Below are 23,366 nucleotides of genomic sequence, written 5' to 3' on the forward strand. Positions count from 1 at the left end.
CAAAAACTTATTCTTAGAGTTATGCTTCGGTGTCCTCTGACCTACCCATCTGGACCATTATTTCAATTGTTAAAACTTCTTGATATTCGTCAAATATATATCAAGAATGTCAGAGACTGAACAATTTTCTGGTCAGGCGACTACGGAAGGAGGCCCCAACAGAATGCCCGTACGAGGTTTTCGCGTAGCTTAAACTTCTTAATACCGAGAACACGTACGATGTTTGCTCGGAGACACTTTTCATATATAGCTCCAAGAGTGTTCAACGTCATGGATGAACATATTAAGTTCTCCAAAACAACGTCTGTATTTAAGATGAAAATCCATAGTTAGATAGTATCGGGGGGTAGAGACCACTGTATGAGATTGCTTCGGGAATAAATATATAACATTGCTGCTGTCTTCATTATTATCCTTATACGTATATGTGTATATCATCACTGTCAAACATATTATTTTATAACTTTTCTACATTCCATTTTTCGACATGTATAAATTTTTATTATTTATATTTTTCTATTATTATTTTGTATATCGTTTTGATTATTTTGTATATTGTTTTGATTATTAGATTATTATTTTGTATGGCTCAAAATTAGACAGCGGAGAGACTATCACACTCTCTAACTTCTGTTCGATGTACTTCATAGTCCTAACGCTCCTATATACCTGCGTGAAAATTTTTAACGCTTATCAGTTCATGGTTTACCTCTTCGTTCTAATTCTCAAGGTACTCTCTTAATACCCATCCACAATTTCTCTTTCTTCTCTAACTCATATAGTGTCCATGCGGCTTGACTGTGGAATCATCTCTTATCCACCATCAAAGATGTTACTACATTATCTCTGTTTAAATCACGTCTGAAGAAACATCTCCTTTCTCTTCCTTAATCTCTCCTCCTTTCCTCTTTCCTTAATCTCTCCTCCTTTCCTCTTTCCTCTTTTTTCCTTTTCCCATTGGGTAATAGTTTTGATTTAAGGTAATTTATAAACAAATACGTTTATTTCTATTTTTATATATCTAGCTTTTTAATTATTTTTTTCTATTGAATATGTTCTGTAACTTGAATTATAAAAATAAAACTTTTATTTTATTGGTTGGTTGGAAGAAATTGCCATGTGGCAAATAAGCCCGCCAATGTACAAATAACATTATATACAAAAAGTTAAATAAATAAATAAATAATTTTGTATATTGTTTTAATATGTTAGTATCGGTTATCATAAGTATTATTATATTACTTTTCTGCATTCCATTTTTCGGCATGCATACATTTTTATTATTTACATTTTTCTATTATTATTTTGTATATTATTTCGATTATTTTGTATGTTGTTTTGATTATTTTGTTTATTGTTTTAATATGTTATTGAATATTTTTGATTTATATATCGAAGAGTCCCGACATAACACGGAATTTTCTAACAAGTCGGGATATAAAAAACATATAATTGTGTCTATTATAAAATTGTGTATTTTGTGCATTAAATAAAATAAATACGAGTAAACTTCACAAAAGTCAACAGATGCAAGAGTTGAGGAAATGTGGATGTTTAAACATGGGCATAATGGTGAATGTTACACAGCGATTAAAGTGGCCACTCAAACCAGCCAACGGCAGGTCATAGCCCTGTACGTGCCTAGAATTCCATATTCCCTCCTCAAAAATGGTTTTCATCTGTTGCAACAAATTTATATGATAAATACTTAATCGTGCAGTTTTTGAGTTACTGCCTCGTGCGTTCAGCTTTTAATCTGTTTGAATAATCAAAACTATATGAGTTGATTGCATTATTTATCGAATTGCGAGAACATGAGTAACCATTGAGATATTACTCGTACCTGGTGGATTTAAGGTTGTTGCTGAATATAATGGGTGTATTTACATATATTGCGTGTTGTTCCTTCGCTTTTCTGGCACTTTTAAAGATGATTTTGAAACTGACGATTCGTAACTACAAAGGAGATGAAAGACTTGATGGAAAAACTGCCGTTGTTACTGGAGCGAATTCGGGTAAGATACATATATATTTTATTATTGTTATCAAAAACATTTTTCACTTTGTGGTGTGACATTTTACACTTATTTTTTAATAAATTTGTAGAAACCACTTAATTTTTTATTTTTTTTAATTACACTTCAACCGATTAAACTTCTTAGATTTTCACGGCCGTTAAGATGCACAATAAGTTTTTCTGGGTTATTATGCCGTGTGTCGTTCGTACTCTCTACCGACGTTTCGGATCGCGTTACAGCGTCCATCATCAGGGTTGATGTTATTTGTGTATGAATATGTGTTACGTTAGGTACTTAGAATTTTTACCGTGTCGTAGTCGTTTATGTGTGATGTTATGTATTTGGGACTTGTACCGTGTCGTAGTCGTTTAGATTAATGTGTACCATTATGTACTTAGGATCTATACCGTATCACAAATCTGTGTTACATTGCAATCTTTATGCGATTTCCTTATGACTGGGTACCAGGATGTTTTTAATCGCATCCCATCATCTTTGTTTATGTTGTCGGGATGTTTGTAAATCTCAATTGCTTCTTTTACTAGTCGTGTTTGGTGGTTCTTTGGCCTCCCTAAGATTATCGGCTCAAAGGAAAACTTATGCCCCGTTTCTATGTGGTGCTCGGCCAAGGCCGATTTTTCGGGGTAGCCGAGCCTGCATGCACTCATGTGCTCCTTTACTCTCTTTGTTATATTTCTGGCAGTCTGCCCGATGTAAACCTTAGGGCAGTTTTTACAATCCAGTTTGTAAATGCCGTCGGTTTCGAGAGGATCCCGGTCCTTTGCTGATTTAAGAAAATCTCTTATTTTTGCCGACGTGCCGAAAACAGTTTTAATCTGGTGTTTTTTAAGGATTTTGGAAATTCTATCCGTAATATTCTTTACATATGGCAAACAAGCTATCCCTTTATAGTCATCGTTATTGCTGTCATACGTCTTGTTTGTGTTTGATATAGAAGCTATTCTAGCCAAAATCTCTTTCTTTTTGTATCCCTTTCCTTCCAGCGCGTTTGTTAATATGTTCAATTCAGTTTCTAAACTTGTTTCTTCACAAATACGAGTCGCCCTTCTGGCAAGTGTATTTATGAGACCCAGTTTTTGGGACGGATGATGGTGAGAGGTAGCATGAAGATACCGATTAGTATGAGTCGGCTTTCTATACACTTTATGGCCCAGGCTCCCGTCTTGTTTTCTCATAATTTCGACATCAAGGAATGGAAGGACCCGTTTTTGTTATTTTTCCATTGTAAACTGTATAGAAGGATGCAGGCTATTCAGGTGTTCTAGGAACACTTTGAGTTTATCTGGTCCATGATTCCATATCACAAAAACATCATCAACGTAACGCCGCCAGACTTTGGGGACGAAGGGAGCAGTATCCAAAGCGGTAATTTCAAAACTCTCCATGAAAAAATTCGCTATTACGGGTGAAAGTGGATTACCCATAGCTACTCCTTCTATCTGTTTATAAATTTCCTTTTAAAAAGAGAAATATCCATTTGTCAAACAGTATTCAAATAAGGCACACATGTCCTTATCAAAAATCTATCTTAAAAGGGCCATTGAATCAGTTATTGGGACATTAGTAAACAATGATACTACATCGAAACTGACAAGGATGTCTCCTTCTGAGACATTTAATTCTTTTATTATGCTTACAAAGTGCGGTGAGTCCTTTATAAAGGACGACGTCTTTCCTGTGTGCACTTGTAAAAGGCCCGCTAGATATTGTGAAAGCTTATATGTCGGCGCGCCTATCGCGCTTACTATTGGCCTCAGCGGAGTGCCTTCTTTATGCACTTTAGGTAATCCGTAGAGCGCCGGAGTTTTGGAGGCTTGCATAAACAATTTCCAATGGTCCTCCTTAGGAATGCTTGATTGTTTTACCAATTCTCTCATTTTTCTGTCAATTTTATCTGTTGGATTCTTCTTTAATTTTTCGTAGGTGTCACTTTTCAATAAATCGTGTATTTTATTCGAGTATGCTTGTTGGTCCAATATTACCGTCGCGTTTCCTTTGTCCGCCGGTAGTATGACGGTAGTATGACACTTCAACCGGTTTCGAGAATTTTGTACATTAATTCATTTTCTAATAATATAGCACAAATTTTACCTAACAATATTAAGCCAGCTTTTTATACTAATAATAACATAGGTAAAATATGAACAAATTGTAAAGATAAGGATGATAAATTAAATCATTCGGGAATTCATAAATTAAATTGTTTAAATTGCCCAAATTTCTTTATTGAAAAAACTTCACGTAAATTTAAAGTTAGAATCAAAGAAAAGAAAAGGGGATAAAATTATATATTTAAGAAGAAAAAAAAAGCAGTTGCAAAAAGTGTTCAGGATTCTTGGGATATATAATTGTTAGTTCCAAAATTAATTATACTTAATGTAAATAGAGTAGGGTAGATTTTATTAAGAAAGCTAGTAAATAAATTCATTTAACATATTGTAGTAGGTTACATTGTTTCGCTAACAAATGTTTTTTATGCAGTTGTATTATGGACCAAAGGAGTCTCATAAATTTTGTGAAATCTGACCGGAATTCTAAACACGTGTTGTCGGCGACACGGTCGGAGCTGAAATGAACTAGAGGCGGGATGCCACCGTAGATATAGTGGGCTCTTTTTGGCACATGCAATTTACGTAAACGATCGATACCGTGGACAAAGGCGACGCTAATTTTTACTATTTACGTAAACGTAAGACGACTTCTCATTGGTTAAGAATGCACAAATTACAGACAACGCTTTACAAAGGGATGCAATCGTTACGTTGGAGCTGGGTATTTGTGTGTTCTTACTATGTTAACGTAATATTTGTATGGTTTAGTTAGAGATACTGGGGTAGCAGCATTGACTTATAAGATTTATTTAAACTTTTTTTTATTATACAAAATTGTAGGATATGTAAGTCTATGATAATATAAGCTATAATTAGCCTAAGTATTGTGTAATTTTATCTTAAATTAGGAATATGTGTATGGAATAAAAATAAAGCATAAAAAAGGAAGTGCCCTAGAAAATTGGCGCGCCTAATTTCAGTAAAATAGGGAATGGCCCCAGGGATTAAGGGTAATTATTTAAGCTTAGATTTCTGAGAGAGAAGGACAGTTCCGAACAAGAAGCCGCAAGAAAGAGACGAACGCAGATCGCCCAAAGAAGAAATTCGAGACACCATCTGCAGATTCTACAGTGATTCACCGCTTTATTTTTAACAAACTGTTCTTTGTTATAATAAAGTGCTTGAGTTTAAAAAATTCTACAGTTTGACTTGAGAAGGAAAGGTGACCCCTTCACCTGAAGGCTCTGTCTGTGCTGGTTTTCACGTACCACTGTTGGTTTGAGAACAAACCATAATAATGTTTCAGGGGTTTTCGAAGGTGCATGGGCTTAGTTAATTGAGGCAAGGTGGCTAAAATTTGATTGCGTGACTTCTGCATGTTTATAATCTGAACTTTGCAAGCTATAGGAATTAGTGAATAGAACAAAATGATATAAATGATTATTGTGATGATTCGCCAAATCGTCACACAATTTAGAATTTTTTGGGATAGATCTCCCGGCTTTTCGTAGACCTCTTTGCTACTAAAAGGGTGTAGGATAAAGATGGATTGGCATGGGTTTGTTTCAAATTCTATATGTTGATCTTGTTTTATTATATACCTTTATTTTATTACCCATGCTTGCCTTAACTTCATTACATGTCTCTACTACGTTTTATGTTATTTTTATTTAGTTTGTACGTATGTTTCTTATAAATGTATAAATAAATAATGTCGTGGTTAAAAAATCATTGTTTTTTTTTAACATAATTTTTTCAAAAGTCACTTAGTCAAAAACAAATGATACGGATTAACGCATTTTTTTTCAACTAAGTTACTTTGGTTACTTTAGCGTCTTAACTTTTGTGTATCTGTGATGTCACACTCGTATTCATACGATACAATACTTGATATATCTCTCTTATTTTTTAAAATAATGAAGTTGTATTTTTAGTGATTCTAAAATTGTTTTTTTCACACCGGATTTTAATGAAAAATTGGGATAAAAATGAAAGGATTTTAATACAAAAAATATATATCTTTGCTACGCGACGAATGAATGTGACGCCAATACAACAATAAATATATAAGAGAGAGAGCATGAAGATATAACTTATAACAAGGAAGACAGATATGCTATTCTATAGCCGGCGTTAGAGTGTTGGTGTAAAAGAGATTCAGCCGGTTATTAGAGATGGGGACGCACGCATGTTAGATCACCGGCGTATTTATGATTTTTTATTTATTTTGCTTTAACAGGGCTAATTTATATGTTTATTTTTATAAATCATGAAAAAAGGAATGATAAAACCGTATGTATCCATGATTTATTTTTTCAAACGTCAGAACTTTAAAATATTCCATTTTTTGCTTGTGGCAACACGATGTTACATCGCCGCGCGCGAAGGAATTATTTACCACTGTTTTTTAAGGGTTAAGGAACATTATTTTACGCTTTGAATGGCATATTAAGCTTTAAGCTGTCATACTTAGGGTTAATAAGTTTATATATGAATAGTAGCTTATGTGTATATATTTTTATTTTTCATAATTTTCTTGTACTGAAAAAACATTAAGAAAAAATATTGTTATTATTATTTGGATATACATGTATATATTGTATATTCTGATCTTTCCAGCTGTTAATTCATTGTTTTTAAAAATAAAGATAATATTATAAAAGTAAGTATAAATAAATAATTTTGTACCGGGTTGTGGTTGTGGTATTGTGAACTCACGGGCCAAAGGTCCGAGGTTCAAATCCCACTCTACCACACCTCGATTGCCATTTTTCCAGCACAAGTTATCTAATACTTTTAGGAAATGGTCTGAAAATTTTAATATTTGTGTATTTACTATATATTTAATTATTTAATTAGAACTCAAATATTTCTCTTTAAAAAAAAAAAAATAATAAAGTAATCTTCACCGACAAGCTACAGAAAGTGGCTTGGTGGGATTTTAGTTCTAGTAAAAATATGAAAATTAAATGTACAAATGTATAATTATCTTAATATTTTTATTTTTTTTATTTCAAAAAGACCTTTGCCTAAACGGCGATGATATTTTAGTTACACGTAATGACGTAATAAACCTTAATGAAATTAATGAATTGCGTATTGCATTTTTTCAGGTATTGGACTAGAATCTGCCAAAGATTTCGCTAAAAGAGGCGCCCGAGTGATAATGGTCTGTAGAGACATGGAGAGAGCAGAAAGAGTAAGGAAAGATATCATTAGAGAAACTGGAAACAATAATATTGTAGTAAGTATTCAATATAGCCCGGGCAAATTAGACTTTTCGAGGGAAATAAAGCCCTGAGTTTAGGAAACTAGGCGTATTTGTTTGTTGATATCTACAGCATAACATACTGAAAGTTCCCGAATGTGGGGGGTTCGCTACGGGGGAGAGGGTGGTTAAAGGATGTTTTTTATAGTTTTTCACAAATATCTCCAAAACTATTAGTTCCAGCAAAAAAAAATTAAAGAATACCACCCTTACAAATTTATTGCTGCATCAAAGTTTTTTATTTTTTTTAAATATTAACAAAATAGTCTTAAATTAAAGTCCTGCTGAGTTGCATACATACAACTCGTCAGAAGGTTCTTATAAATTGCATCGATTATTCACACTTAACCTACCTTAATAATAATTTTACTTGAAAAACATTACATATTACATTATTGAAAATTAAGAACCATCACTAATAAAAAAACTTTTTTCTTTTAACCATAATTTGAGCAAACGTCTCACTCCCGTATTTCACTCAGTATTTTTATAATTGTTTGGTAACATGTTAAATATTATAGGTATGCTGTGTTGCAGTGTCCTTTTGCCATATTTATAGGAACAGCTAGCCTATCCATACTAGTAAATCTGGTGTTGTAATCATGTACCAACTTGTGTTTATACTCGGAGTGCGACGCATGCTGACAAATTAATTTGTACCAAAGTAGAGCCCTAACAGATAATTTATTTACAGATTTATACATCAATGATATTGAAATATTGAGTCTCTGGCGGTATACATCTTTATGCACTAGCAATTTGATCATAGAATTTTGTAAAGTTTGAATAAAATTAATAGTTGTAAAACAGATACTGTTTAATAAAACAGACTATAACTAGAACGTACGAAATTGGTACTCGTAACATAAAAAAATCAATATTTATGAACACAAATATCTTTGAACTAAAGAACTTATTTATTTATACTTTTAAATGTGTGTTTCAGCACTCTAACTTTTACAAATAATAAACATTATTTGATCAAATCTACACAGCTCAAATGTAATATTTACCTAGAATTGAAAATAATGGAAAAAATAAGAAGTATCCAGTCTCATAAAAAAATGCTTGTTTTAATCATAACAATGTTTCAATCATCACAACGTCCAACTTGATATATAAATATACAAAAAACAAGTTTTCAACAAATATTTTTTCTTTTTTAAAGTGCCCAATTTTGAAAACATTTTTTTAAAATGCAAATTTACAATTAATAGATGACAATAAAAATGTAAAATTAAAAGCTAGTACATCCATAATATACCATATATGATTTCAGAATACAAAAGTGCAACAACAAGCGATTTAAACAAAATTTAAAATATTTAGGAATCAAACATTTGAATAGCGGATATAAAAAAAAAATTAACCGAAAAAAATTAATTGTTTATTTTGCACGAGAAAAAAACTCAATTATATCTAATTGCGTGTCCGCAATTATTTTTTTAAAAGAGGAAAATTCTGTAATATTCAATTTGTAACAACGTTTTTTATGACCTTCATACCTGCTTTTATTGGTAGTGGTAAAGACAGGCATGAAGGTCATAAAAACGTTAATAAGATGTTGTTATAAATTGAATATTACAACCAGAAGTATCCTCGTTTAAAACTAAATAATACAATTCTATAAAAAAAGGTTTCAACTAAAATATTTAAATATTTTTTTTTTTTTAAAGAATTACCGAATGCATAATTTTACATAGAAATAATCGAAAATGTCACAAAAATGTATGTGACTTAAAAAGCTTGTATTTCTTTCCGAAAACGAAAAAATAACATTTCGTTGCCACCATTTTCATGTTCAATTTATTATCTTCAAATTATTATAACAAATTTTAGTTCAATACTTAGCCTTTATCGGGATCCCTGATACCTATCTGCCGGTTTAAAAGTAATTATATTTTAGGTACATAAGACGTTTAAGTATATTTTTAAATAGAAATACCTTTAAAAATTATTGTTTACGTCTAATTTTTTTTTTTTTTTTATTGCGCGATTTAAAAAAAACATTCGTTTTAAAATAGCAAAATCGTATGATTTCCTAATTTTGCGCGCGTTTTACCAGCCTTAATCGAGTAGAATAAATAAAGCTTATTTTTTTATTATTTTTCTAATGATACGCTGCCTACGCCAAACATATCAGCAGCTTTTCTCAAGAATTTTCCCATTTAAAGCTCTTGTTTGCTTTTTATTTTTCTTACCCAACGATTTGGAAATTATCTCTTTTATTTGTAATTTACTCTCATATTTATATTTAAATTGTTCTCTCAAATTACTCTATAAGAAATACTGGGGGTGTTTAAAACACAGACGATTGAAACGGTTTAACCGTCCCCAGGTAAGTTGTTTCAAATGTACCCATGCACGGTGGTCTCCCATAGGTCAAAGCCCTCCAATATTGATGTCCGAATTATGATGTGTCACTACATGCAATTAGTGACTAATAGCCAAATTAACTGAAAGTATAAAAACTACCTAGGATTTCTAAAGGATTCATTTGTATTTCGGCATCGATAGTGAGTTCATCCAAGAAAATAATTATTACTGTAATCAGTGCGCTTATTAGTCACCGTGTTAACTATCCTATATCTTTCATAATTAGTAATTGGTGTGCGTTTTTTTGTAAATTCAAAGCGAAAATTCAGGTTGAAGGTATTTTTGTTTATTTTTATATACTTTGAAGCGTAAATGAAAAATCAGTTTTGAATAGTGTCCCTGCTACATAATGCACAATTTTTGTTTAAATTTTAAATTTTATTTTTGTTTCTATTCACTTTTAACTATTTAGCCCCGCTTTGCCCCCAATCTTATTTACTACATATTGTTCATAAGAAAATTTTATTTATGAGAAATATATTTTTATTTGCACAACTTTGCTCCAGAGTTTAGTTTGAGCCATACACTCCGTACATTGCACACGCATAAAAAAAATAGAGAAAATTACATGCCTGATTTTTTTGCCTGAGTCATCAGTCACACCGTGCCATGCGACGTTATCTACTGTAAGGTCAAAAATATGTGTTTTAAATCAGAAATTACGATACTTAAATGTATTAGAAACACGGTTTAATAACTAAATTAACCCTCCCTCCCCGGTGATGTGTAGCTAGTACGCATTGGGTGTAAAAACTTTAATATCTTCATAAATATGTAAAGAAATACTTACCTAGAAATAATATCTAGGATTCCTTTATGTTTGAATTATGGCGCGCTTTTCAAATGTGATCGTGTGTTGACTTGGCCAAGTCAATAGATGGCGCCAGCGAGGGAAGATTGGTAATGGCGAATAATAATTTTAATAAATTTTAAACGTAGTTTCTTTGACAGGTAATGTTTATAACTTTATGATAATGTAGTTAGTGTTTTATTTCTGAATATGAAAATAAAAATAAATCTTTATTTTACAGAGCCACACATAGTTTAATTTGTCATCACCAAAAACTAGTTAACAAATAGACTTCTTGTCTTATAAAACGACATTTTTAGTAAAGAGAAATTAATAAGCTACGATTCACATTTACAGTGTTAGCAGCGTCTGATGGAAAAACCAATGTGATTTGCATAACCTCAATCGAGACACCTGATGGACCTTTATAAGGTCAAATGTGGAAGACGTGTCTATAAAGGGCATCATATACTTACTTATTCTACTTAATTACATTTTCTATTTGTGTTTTGTAATAATTTCATTTATAATATATGTATATAATAATAGGTTTCGTTTAATTTAATTAGAGGTTCACATGTTTACAAACATATTACAAGATTAATTGAAAATTTACCCGCTGTTTAATTAAAAAAAGATGCAGGTTAGGCATTTGACCTTTGAAAAGACTACGGCTGGGCATGGCATGAAGAAGGCTGGGAAAAACTGCTCTAAACGGAGTGGTTAGTGCCACGTCACACGCCTAGGAGCCGTGGTTTTCGAAATATTTTAGGTGTTTCAATCATGACGTGTTTCAATCGTACCCAGTATACCCTACTATTTAATGAGTAATGACATTTTAATATTTTTGCAGTTGAAGAAGATAAATTTTTTATCACTTCAAAGTGTGAGAAAGTGCGCAAATGAGATCCTGTTGGATGAATCCCGAGTAAATATTCTTCTTAATAATGCAGGTGTTGGATCTATGGAAGCAACATTAACTGACGATGGCATGCACCCACTTATGCAGTGCAATCATTTTGGGCCATTTCTCTTCACAAATATTCTTCTAGGTTAGTAATGACCATAAATTTAATATTTGATGCACTTAGTTTGTGGTTTACAGTTTTAAGCAATAAATTTAACTACCCTAACGCTCTTTAAATATATTGATGAAAACTGCATGTATCTGTCTGAACGTGGTCGATCGTTCAAGAAGAGAACGCTCTGCATTCCACAACAATTGAACAGGAATGTTGCGTCTCATAAAACGAAATAATATGGACCAAAATGGACACCGAGTCGTTGGAACAATAGGCGAAATCCCCCAGTAACTAAACACGTGCGTTTCCAGAAATTGTCAAGCAGCCAGTGGGCCACATGGCGACGGTATTTACATACTGTCTACAAAACCTTCTCTTCGGACATCTATCTCCCCTTGTTAACGATGGAGTTGAAAAAGTGTTTGATTTATTTAGTTTTTTATTGCTTACTTCTCGGCATGAACACTTGACCAATTAACTACTATGTTCTATTTTTATGAATGTATTGATATCATTTTAACTTTGCTGGAATTCCACTCGTCCATGCGCTTTGAAGCTGCACGATGATTGGTTATCTAGCTTTCACATATCAACTTTAAAATACTTAAATTTTGTAAATGAGGTCTAGAATTCCAATGGTCTATGCACTTAGTAGCTACAAGACGTGTTGTAATCTTACTCTTTTTTATTATTCATGTTTTTTTTTTTTTAAATATCAATACACTCAATTTATTTGTCAATTTCTAAAATGTGTAAATGGGGCTAAATTTTTAACTGTCTATGCGCTCTGTAGCTGCAAGACGTCCTGTAATCTAGCTCCTATCTGTTACAGTTTTTTATTGATCTTAATTGAAAACGAGGAACTAGAATCCCAACCGTCCATGCGCTCTGTAGCTGCAAGACGTACTGGGATATTTATTAATTGTACAGCGCCCTTGAGGTGATTTTCACAAAAATGGCGCTATATAAATTATTCAACTATATATATATACAATACATATTTTCTTAGTAACCCATTTTCCTAATAAGCCTTTTGTCTTTATGTAGAACGATCTACCTCTCTCAATAAAAGGCGCTTGATCCTGATTTTTTTTTAAGAAACGTTGTAAATATAATAGCTTTTTTATCAAACCCCTAAATTGAATTCGACCCATTTCTTCTTCCATTTCAAATGTCGGAATACTCAGCGTGGGTGCATGAGAAGAAGTATGAGGAATCGAGGTCGGTATGCAAAATCAGAGTTGTGTGGCGTTATATCATATCTGCCTACTATTTGATTTAGTCTCTTAAGAGACTTACTTAAGTAAATAGAACATTAATATGTGTCCAGGATTCGTATTTCAATGTGTCCTGACATGGACAGTCATTATTGATTTATATATATATTTGTAGGTCGAATAAAAGAATCCGCACCAAGCCGAATTGTAAATGTATCTTCGACGGGACATTGGTTTGTTAACCTTAATATGGAAAAGTTGATTCAAATGACTAATCATTTTAATATCACAGTTTATTGCACTTCTAAACTTGCAAATGTTGTCATTTCTAATGAGCTGGCGCGCAGACTGAAAGGAACAGGTAAATTGTTTATTAATATTTTATAATACATTTTTTTTTTATAAATGAGTTGTTGTTATGAATAACTCGTCTATTTTTAAAACCAGTGGCCACATTACCATCTATTTAAAGCTGTATTTTTTCTTCGATATGCCACATAGTCACATCGCTAATATAATTTTTAAAAAGCAAGAGACCGAGTATGGACCCCTGAGGTACTCCGTCGATAATCTTACACGGAGTACTTAGTTAACCTTCAACTTCTACGTGACATGATTAGCCGAAGCACAAGGTGTTAACACAAATCTGTAACACAAATCTTAGGATCTCTTAAAACATTAAGAATAAGATTTTAAAGGGGGTTTTACACTGTTACATAACATTGTTCCTGCACTAGTACCTTAACCGTAAGACTGATCACCTTACCTTCGTCATAATAAATAATCCTATTTTATTTGATTTTATTATTGCAAACGATGAATTACACACATAAACTGGATAGCCAATAAATCCCTAAAAATGCTACGCTATATTTTGCGAGTAACTAAGGATTAATAAAATATCGCTACTTTGACAGCTTTGGTTAGGAGCCAGTTGGAATACAACTCAACTCTATGGACTCCGTATAATAGTTCTCACCAATATACTCTAGAAAGAGTTCAAAATAAGTGTTTAAGATACATTAACTTTAAACTTGGAATCAGATATGAATTTATCAACTATGATTTTTTATTAAATACTTTGAACTTGTTGAAACTTACTAAGAGAAGAAAAATTAAATATTTACTGAATTTATTTAAGATTGTAACTTTACATGGAACTGCCCAAATCTATTAGCACTCATTAACTTCAATGTACCTGGACGAATGACTCGTCAAGTACCTCCGTTTAGTTGCAACAATTCGCGAACCGTATACTCGTATAATGCTATTCTGAATCGAATCCATGTTCTCGGCAATAACTATTCCGACGTTGCTGATATTTTTCACTTAAAGTATAGCTTATATCAATCAACTCTATTTAATCATTTCAAAGATGATGAACGGTAATGTAGTTTTTTTAGCTTATAGTGCTTTCTGTGTTTACTTTTGTATGGGTACTATTGTGTACCATATTTACGTGTATACTTATTTTTTATTGTCATTGTTATTACTATTTTTTTTAATTTTTTTTATATTGAGACAAAATAATTTTATTGTTTTTAATTTACTTATATTTTGTACCTTTTAAACAAAAGTATTTATAAATTCTTTTCTTTTTAAAATTTTATCTGCACACATTGATTAATTATTTTTTATATCTAAATGTGTTTTTTTTACAAAACTGGTGTTATATATATAGTACTTATGTAAAATAATACTTTTAAATTTAATTTTTTCACATTAAATTGAAATGTTCATATTATTTTTAATCTGTATCTTTTTAAGGTAAAAGGCACTGCGTGCCGTGTATATTAATAAATAACAAAAGCGAATAATCAAAAGCATTTTATATTTTCGATTTGACGCATTTTTGTAATGATTTCATCTTTTCCTTTTTGTGTTAATAAGAAAAAAAATGTTTTACTTAATATATAGTATATAACCACGATCGCGCCACTTGCATGTTGGCAGATAAACGCTCGAAATGGTCTGGTTCGTGGAATGCGTTATCTTTATCTACTTTTCTACCAAACCCTAATACAATAAATGCAATTACCTACCTTGTACTGGTATTCTGGCACCTTATTGTTTGGAACTTCTCTCGCAGCAATCAGGATCAGATCAGATCCTGTGGTCAGGAAGGACGGGCACTTGACGTGGATTCTTGATTATTATATGCGATTACACAACACAGTGGATGAAATGAATTATGGATCGCAAAAATAACTTATTGGCGATCGCGATGAGAATATCAAAGGCACATGCACACACGGTGACAGTTCAGTTGTTATTATGGGACCGGGACAATATTGATACCCACGGTAGGCATTGCAACAACTAGGGCCCTGTAGGTAGTAAATAAATTTGAACTCCTTAACCTAGTAAATGTGCTATACACACACATATAGTAGTGGCGTAACCAAACCATATTTTGAATATATTCAAATACTTGTAGACAAGTACCTACTGGATATTATCCCCTAGGGAGTTATAAAGATAAAAGAGTTTTAGAACAGAAATATCGAATATTTTTGAGAAAGGAGAATAAAAGTCTTGGCATTTACAGGGGTTATAAGTGTCAATAATGTGTTCAGGTTTAACTTTATAGACTGTGCAATATTCTTGCAACATTCACAAACGATTGAAAAAAAATCGATATTTTTTATTATTATGTATTAGTGTTTTGGATAGTTATAACAAAATGATACACCTTTCCCTCCCCTTTCCCCCTTAACCCCTCAGCCCATCCCACGAACCCCCCTCCCAACCACCTCCCCCCGCAAGCTCCTTGTTAAAAAATTGGCAGCCAAGCCCTGGCCTTAGGGAATACAATCTAGTGCTTGCTTACAAAAATTTTGACTTAAAGAATTATTTAATAAAATCATCTGTCAATCGTCTATTTGTTTCAGGAGTAACATCAAACAGTTTGAACCCAGGAACAGTGAAGACCAACATATTGAGAAATTATTCCGCATTCCTTCAGAGAGTCTTTTCGATTTTGTTGCTGATAGTTGCGAAGGTATAATTCACACTATATAACATATTGCTGGGTAATTACTACATCTAGTCAACTTCTAAATCATCAATGAGCAACTCCAGCCCTACGGGAAATTGGAATAAATAAATGTTTTCTTGCGCTTGGTAAAATTTAAAGCATTAAATTGTACGGCAAAGTTTCCTGTAAATGTACGGGAAAAATAATGAAAAACATTTTGACTAAAACGAACTACTTTGAATGACGTCACTGGTTCATATAAATCAACCTATGGTACGAGAGCTATGAAAGATTTCCGGTTTCCTTGCTACGGATGGACCAATGGGAAGAACTGATCGAGACTAAGCGGAAATGAACCTCTGACGTCACCCGCGGAGTTATTTCAGAAATGTATTTATACATCAACGGTTCAAAGAACCTTTTACAAGAAATAATAATTTACAGAAGTAATCACAGCAGTGCACAAAAAACATGTAGTACATAGTATGAAATAGTAGAATAATTAAAACTAAAAAAAAATAGTGAAGATATATTACAAAAAACAAAAAGTAAAAAAGAAACATTACTACTACCATCACGCCATTTCCCCGTAGCGGTAGGCAGAGAGAATAGACCGCCACACACGTCTATCCTTGCATACAATCCTAGCCTCTTCCATATTCATACATGCCCTTCGGTTCTGTCTGCTTTTGACAAGACCAGACTTAAGATTTTGGTTTATCTGATCATGCCACGTCTTCCTTGGTCGTCCTCGTCTAACGTAGCCGTTCATTTTCGCCATATATACTTGTTTTACCATTCTTTCGTCGTCCATTCGTTCTACGTGACCAAACCATCTCAGAGACCCTTTCTTAATCTTATCAATTATACTTGTCTCAGATTTACACTCTCGCCTGATTTCATCATTCGTAACCCTGTCATACATTGATTTCCCACACATTCGTCTAAGAGGCTTTCATCCTTCCTCTGCCAGTTCCATGTTTCACTTCCATACATAAGTGTTGGGACTGTTGGGAAATACAAGATTTTAAAAAAAAAAAAATTTAAAAAAAAAAAAAAACTTCAATTGAATTAACTAAATAATACCTTTATTAAATGAAATCATCATCAGTTGGTTAGAAGATCACAAGAAGAAATACAAAACTTCTAAAAATCGTAGCGCTGATAGTACGACAAAAAAAAAATATAATTGTTATTGGCTTAGCTTAATAGTTTATTTTTAAAACCACTTTACTTCCTCATTGTGAGTTGTGAGTTACCCACTAAACTTACTTTCTTTTATCTACCTCCATTAATTTTTTTTTTTTTTTTTTATACATTACACAGCATAAAAATGTTACATAAAACATAATCAAATAATAAGAAAAAATCCCATGTAGGCATAGCTAGTGCATGGGTACACAGTAAAAGTATTTTAATATTGTTATTATATTTAAATTTTTTTAGCGAAGATTTAAAAATCTAATTTCTTCCATACTTTTATTTGCTTATTATATTTCTTGATATTTGAATGTTTATTTTTGTATTATTTAATAGTACTCAATGTTTTTTGGGACATTATTTATTACTCTCGTTTCTTACTAAAGAGTGAGTTTATAGAAACGGTGCACTTAAATCTACTTTGGAAAACATATGCTCATCGCAAGAAGCAAAACTAGCAGTTCACAATGGAGTTCTAGTGCCAACTCTAATGTATAGGAGCGAAGTATGGAATTGGAAAAAAATGAAAGTGGGTTAAATACTGTCGAGATGTGATCCCTCAGGCAAATGTGTGGTATTCATATAAAAATGTGAATTGAACAGGAATGTTGCGTCTCATAAAATGAAATAATACGGACCAAAATGGACACCAAGTCGTTGGAACAATAGGCATAATCCCCCAGTTTACACACGTGTGTTTCCAGAAATTCTCCAGCAGCCTAGTGAACCACATGGTGACGATATCTACCTACATCTATCTCCTTTTGTTAACCATGGAGTTGATACAGTGCTTTATTTGTTTAGTTTTTTATTGCTTAGTTCTTGGCATGAACACTTGACAAACTTACTACTATGCTCTATTTTTTATAAATTTATTTATATCATTCTAACTTTGCTAGAATTCCACTCGTCCATGCGCTTTGTAGCTGCACGATGATTGGTTATCTAGCTTTCATATACCAACTTAAAAATACCTAAATTTTATAAATGGGGTCTAGAATTCCAATCGTCTATGCGCTTAGTCGCTGCAAGACGTGTTGTAATCTTACTCCTTTTTATTATTCATATTATTTTTATTTTTTTTAAGTATCATTAATACACTAAATTTATTTGTCAATTTTTAAAATGTGTAAATGGGAGCTAAATTTCTAACTGTCTATGCGCTCTGTAGCTGCAAGACGTCCTGTAATCTAGTTCCTATCTGTTATAATTTTTTATTGATCTTAATTGAAAACGAGGAACTAGAATCCCAACCGTCCATGCGCTCTGTAGCTGTAAGACGTACTGGGATATTTATTAATTGTACAGCGCCCTTGAGGTGATTTTCACAAAAATGGCGCTGTATAAATTATCCAACTATATATAAACCGATGTCTGATAGGTGCACAAATGTCGAGACCCGTGAACTGTGTGAGGCTGATACATGCATTATCGACAGAATCAAGAAAGGGGTGCGGCGATGGTTTGGACATGTAGAGCGAATGGACGGCGAAAGAACGGCTAAAATGATCGATGTATGCAGAAAACAAGGAAGACAGAGAAAGACATGGCACGACCAAGTCCATCAAATACTCGAAGATGGACATGTCAAGAGTAGGAATAATCGGCGTGCGTGCATGAGAAGACGTATGAATGTAGAGGAAACGAGGTCTGAATGCAGACAGAGTGAAATGGCGTTCTACCCTCTCTGCTTACCCCTACGGGTAAACGGCATGATGGTTTGTTTGTTTGTTTGAAGAAACCATATCTATTCATATCTACAATATACCCTATTGCCCACGTATCCAAGTTGACCCGCCATTTTTTTAATATTTCTTTTAACAATTTATGTAATAAAAAGGAGATTATTTCATATAAACAAATTTTGAGTTCGAAAAATTGACATCTACCGACTGCTCCTTTAAACTTTCCTAAATATCAAATTTTTATTTACTACCTACATCAAAATTGTCCAGTTCGTTGTATTTGCAGATTGATTAATTTGGACAATAAATAGAGGATTATAAACTCTCAAGAAACATTATAAAAGATCTCACTGTGATCGTTCTTCATTTGCACACGACACACATGTTTACAGTTTTTGTTTTAATCACTAAAACATTACATAATTCAACTTTTTATCCAATTTACGTGTAAATGTTTCGGAACTAAAAAAACAGTACGCGCACGAAAAATTATTGTGTTATATGAATGCAACAATAAGATAAGTCGCGCATTCAAATCAACATATAAACCATAGAATTATTCTTCTTCTTCGTTTTTTTCATGGCCTTTTCACTTCTCAATTCGGGTGTTCTGGCCAGTGTCGAGTATTTTCTACCATAGAATTAAGAATAGTCCAAAAATTGCATACGCACACCAAACAGAAGGCGACTCAACTACTCATAAATGAGTAGGTTTACGTTTTGATGGATTAGTTTCTTTGTAGACGTCGCTCAGTACGCAACTCTAGATTCGAATTTAACCATGCCGTGTTGTGTCCTTTTAAAGTGTTGAAATACTGCTAGGATCTTAAAGAAACAGGATGCAATCACATTTTATGTGTAATTATCAAATGAATGTGTTTGTCACAAATGCATTACTTAAAAATTGAATTATTCTTCCATCTGTCAGATTGTCGAAGAAACAAAATGGAAATTTTGTTAGTGTTGCCAGAGTAGTAAAAAAATTTACCCTACTTTGCTCATATAATAGAAGAAATAATGAAAATTGAATTTTTTTCACGTAAGCATTCTTCTAAACAATTTTTTTAATTCCCGTCAAACTGCAAAAGCAGTTTTTTTGCAGTGATTTCTCTCTTTAAACATTTTGGTAACACAATATTATAATAATGTTTACATAAAAATATTAAAAAATCTTAAATACATCAATAAAATACAAGTTTAAAAAATTGAATACAAGTAAATCAAGTCTTTTTTGATACCGAAATATATAAAAAATAATAAACAAACCCTTTTTTGACACTGTTTTAAATTGTTTGGTTTCCCCATTTTTTCATTATTTTTTTACACACAAAACTTAGAATTTAAGAAAAAGATTTTTAAAACCAATTTTTTTTTGTTTTTATTTATATCACCATTCTTTATTTCGTCCGGGAGTGTCTTTACTATGCGAGGGAGTATATACGCCCTGGTCCTCTCTCCATACGCATTTATAGCTCTTCTTTCTATGAAATTTCCGTTCACTTTTTGGTGCGTTTCATGCTTATGTGATATTGACGTTTTGTAGAAATCCATGAAGTCCTCTGTTACCAGGCTTGATTTTGAGTCTCTCCTCTGTTACTTGATGTGGCTCTGTTACTGATCCTCTGTTACTTGAAGAAATCATACAAATATTGGACTATTTAAATAGGCGTCACCATTGTGGACAGTGACAGGGCCTCCGATGATTAGAATAATTATTATACTGATTGTTTTTAGAATGCCTGGGAAGGAGCGCAAACGCAAATTCAGCTGTGCGTGTCGCAGTCTTTGGAGAACACTACAGGAAAGTTTTACTCCGACTGTCGGCCATTTTGGATGTCCCCATCGGCCACCGACAGGAAACAAGGAGCAAGGCTTTGGAATGTTAGCGAAGCCGCTGTACAACTCCGGGAGGACGAAAAACATTACTAAATTGTACAGAAATAGCGTATTATTATTAGGTTGTCGCTCAGAGTAATAATGCGCCTGCTATAGAGGAGCCCAAACGTAGAAAAACTATTCTACGACCATCAAGTATTTAGTTAGCACGTACGAGAATTGCCAAATCGATATAATTTTAATCGTAATTATTTTTGAATATGTACCTGCGCAGGGTTATTCCAATATATTTTTCTATAATTCTCTTATATTTAACATAGACGGAGGAAAGTGGGAGTGGAAGCGGGAGAGAGGTGTTTATAATTGGACTAGAGAGAGATAATTATTCTTATGCTGAAATAGAGTCAATGTTAAATATTTCTAGTCTACAAAAACGTAGAACTAATATTGACTCCATATATATGTTCGGCATACTAAATGGTATAATCGATGTTCCATCATTACTGGGACAAGTAAAATTCAATATTCCGACTCGTAGATTGAGAAACAATGAAGTACTGTTCATCGATCAGCATAGAACAAACTATGGCCTAAATTCTCCAATGACCCGCCTTTGTCGTATTGTTAACTCAAGACAGGATCTGGACTTTTTTGGTTTAAGTTTACAACGATTTAAACGAGCACTAAATAAATAGTCCAGATCTTGTCTCGATGTCCCGTATGTTTGTCAATGCTTCTTTCTTTTTTCTTTAAATGTTTTAAACTACTCTTTTATTGTAATATTTAAACCTTATAAATTGTATACATGGACAATGTCCGTTAATAAATAAATAAATAAATAAATAATTGAATTTGATTCAGTGATCGTTTGAAAGAAGACAACTTGTTATAAAAGAAATCAAGACTGGTATGTTTGTTGGCAGACCTAAGAATTCTGGGCATAGGGGAATGAAAACCATAGTTAGTTATATGTATATCGGTATGAAAGAGTAAGCTTTGTCTGAGGTTTCTAGTTAGGATATTTAATTTTATTGAGCTCAGTAGTTTAGGCGCATCAAAGAGTGAGTTGAGAATTTTAAATAGGACTATCAGGTCGAATTTATTTCGACGGTCTTGAAGAGTAGATATATTCAAGATAGTTTCTAACTCATTATACGTATATAGGTCTCTGGATAAGATATTACAACAGAGATGAAGAACATTTAAGAGAAGGTAATATAGAAGTCTAGGGCTTATGACCTGTCAATGGCTGGTTTAAATAGCCACTTCACACACTGTGTATTATTTACCATTCTGCCCATATTTGAACATCTATATTCCTTCAATTCTTTCATCTGTTGATGTTTGTGAAGTTAAAGAGCTGAAACCTTTATTTATGCGGTGAGATTCATCTAATTGAACTATTCAAATATGGCCAAATATGGGCAGAATGGTGAATGTTACACAGTGTGTAATGTGACCATTTAAACCAGCCATTGACAGGTCGTAAGCCCTGTAGATGGCTAGACTTCTATATTACCTTATCTTAAATGTTCTTCATCTCTGTTGTAATATGTTAATATAAACAGCTCCCTAGGGAGTTGAATCCAGTTCTTGTCTAAAAAAATTTTACAAACTCAAAATATTGCTTCTATATTTATTTTATAAAACTGAAAATTCATGTGTGTGATTGTGTTTTTATTTATTTATTCATTTTATTCACAATATACTTATGTTACATATAACATATACATTACAAACAATACGTTCAATACGTACATATTATAAAAAATAAAAAATACATGAAAGAGACTCATGTTAAAATAGTAGGAGAATCCTGCTCCGGAAAACCCCTTTGGATACAAGGAACAGATCAATATTCAGAGCGATGTTGTTCAGCATAGCGGTAGCCCTTCCAACAAGCATAACCTTTGGCTGGTTGGTCTTGTATATCATAATATGAAACAATCTATCCTAACGCTGTCTTAGGTAATTATCAGGAACATACAAACCAATGCTCATCATAATCTCAGAATTATCGATCATACCGCGCAACAATCGATAAAAATGTGTAGTCAAATACATATTCCTTCTCATCTCTAAACTGTTGTAGGCAAGCATACCTTGGAGAAACTCGGTCGGGTAGAGCCAAGGATAATACCCGCACTCTCTCATGTAGAGATATCTCAGAAACTTCTTTTGGATTTTCTTTATCATTAGAGAGTACTTCAGTTCATGTGGCCCCCAAATCATCGAGCCTCTCTTAAGTCTACTTCACACCAGGAGTTGTAAAGAGTTTTCAGTACGCGGGTATTTTCTATAACCCTGGCAGTACGCAAAACGTATCTTAACATCTTCAATGATTTACCACTGATTGCTTCTATGTGATCATGAAATGTCAGAGTGCTCACAAATTTAACGCCCAGATCCTTAACATTTGATATTCGTGTCAGATTTTGTTCATTCATTTTGAAGCGAAAAAATAGAGTTTTTTTGGCCCTAGTGAAAGACGTGACTGAACACTTGAAAACATTAGACCGAAGTTTGTTTCGTCTTCCGCATTCACATATATTAGATATATCCGCTTAGAGAAAACGAAAATCGTCTAAAGTTGTCTGTCACCTTTAAGAAAAGTTTTAAGTCATCGCAAATAACAGAAAACGCGAGTTCAAAATTTCATTTTTAATATTATTAATGAAAATTGAGAACAACAATGGACCCAGAGCCTTGTGGGACACCCGAGAAAGTATGGAAACACTCTGACGCAAATCGTTAGTTTGTTTGTCTGTCACATCTTCGAAACGGTGAGTCGTAGCTGCCTGAAATTTGGACACGTCATTTTAGATGCTATTTCTGGGTCACCGGTGCTATTTTCGAGTCAAATTTGAATCGACCTGCAGTCGATACAGACTCAAACTTTGTAGCA

General features: G+C 32.9%; 1 protein-coding gene across 1 annotated transcript; it reads left to right on the top strand.

Moving 5' to 3' along the window:
- The first annotated feature begins 1,842 nt into the window (after positions 1 to 1,842).
- On the top strand, positions 1,843 to 22,083 carry LOC148274879 (retinol dehydrogenase 12-like). Its single transcript, XM_088236491.1, has 6 exons — positions 1,843 to 2,015; positions 7,204 to 7,334; positions 11,378 to 11,576; positions 12,939 to 13,124; positions 15,655 to 15,764; positions 20,360 to 22,083. Exons 1-6 carry the CDS (start codon positions 1,874 to 1,876, stop codon positions 20,552 to 20,554), a joined length of 963 nt encoding a protein of 320 aa, XP_088092617.1. The 5' UTR covers positions 1,843 to 1,873; the 3' UTR covers positions 20,555 to 22,083.
- The last annotated feature ends 1,283 nt before the right edge of the window (positions 22,084 to 23,366 follow it).

This window comes from Micrasema longulum, unplaced genomic scaffold, assembly GCF_059751315.1.
Source record: "Micrasema longulum isolate JH-2025_06_02 unplaced genomic scaffold, ASM5975131v1 h1tg001562l, whole genome shotgun sequence".
NCBI lineage: Eukaryota > Metazoa > Arthropoda > Insecta > Trichoptera > Brachycentridae > Micrasema > Micrasema longulum.

Excerpts from the sequence above, each read along its gene's own strand:
- LOC148274879 (XM_088236491.1), top strand. The coding sequence starts at position 1,874 with ATGGGTGTATTTACATATATTGCGTGTTGTTCCTTCGCTTTTCTGGCA. Across the intron at positions 13,125-15,654 it reads GCGCAGACTGAAAGGAACAG|GAGTAACATCAAACAGTTTG; the intron begins GTAAATTGTTTA and ends TATTTGTTTCAG. Across the intron at positions 15,765-20,359 it reads TGTTGCTGATAGTTGCGAAG|AATGCCTGGGAAGGAGCGCA; the intron begins GTATAATTCACA and ends GATTGTTTTTAG.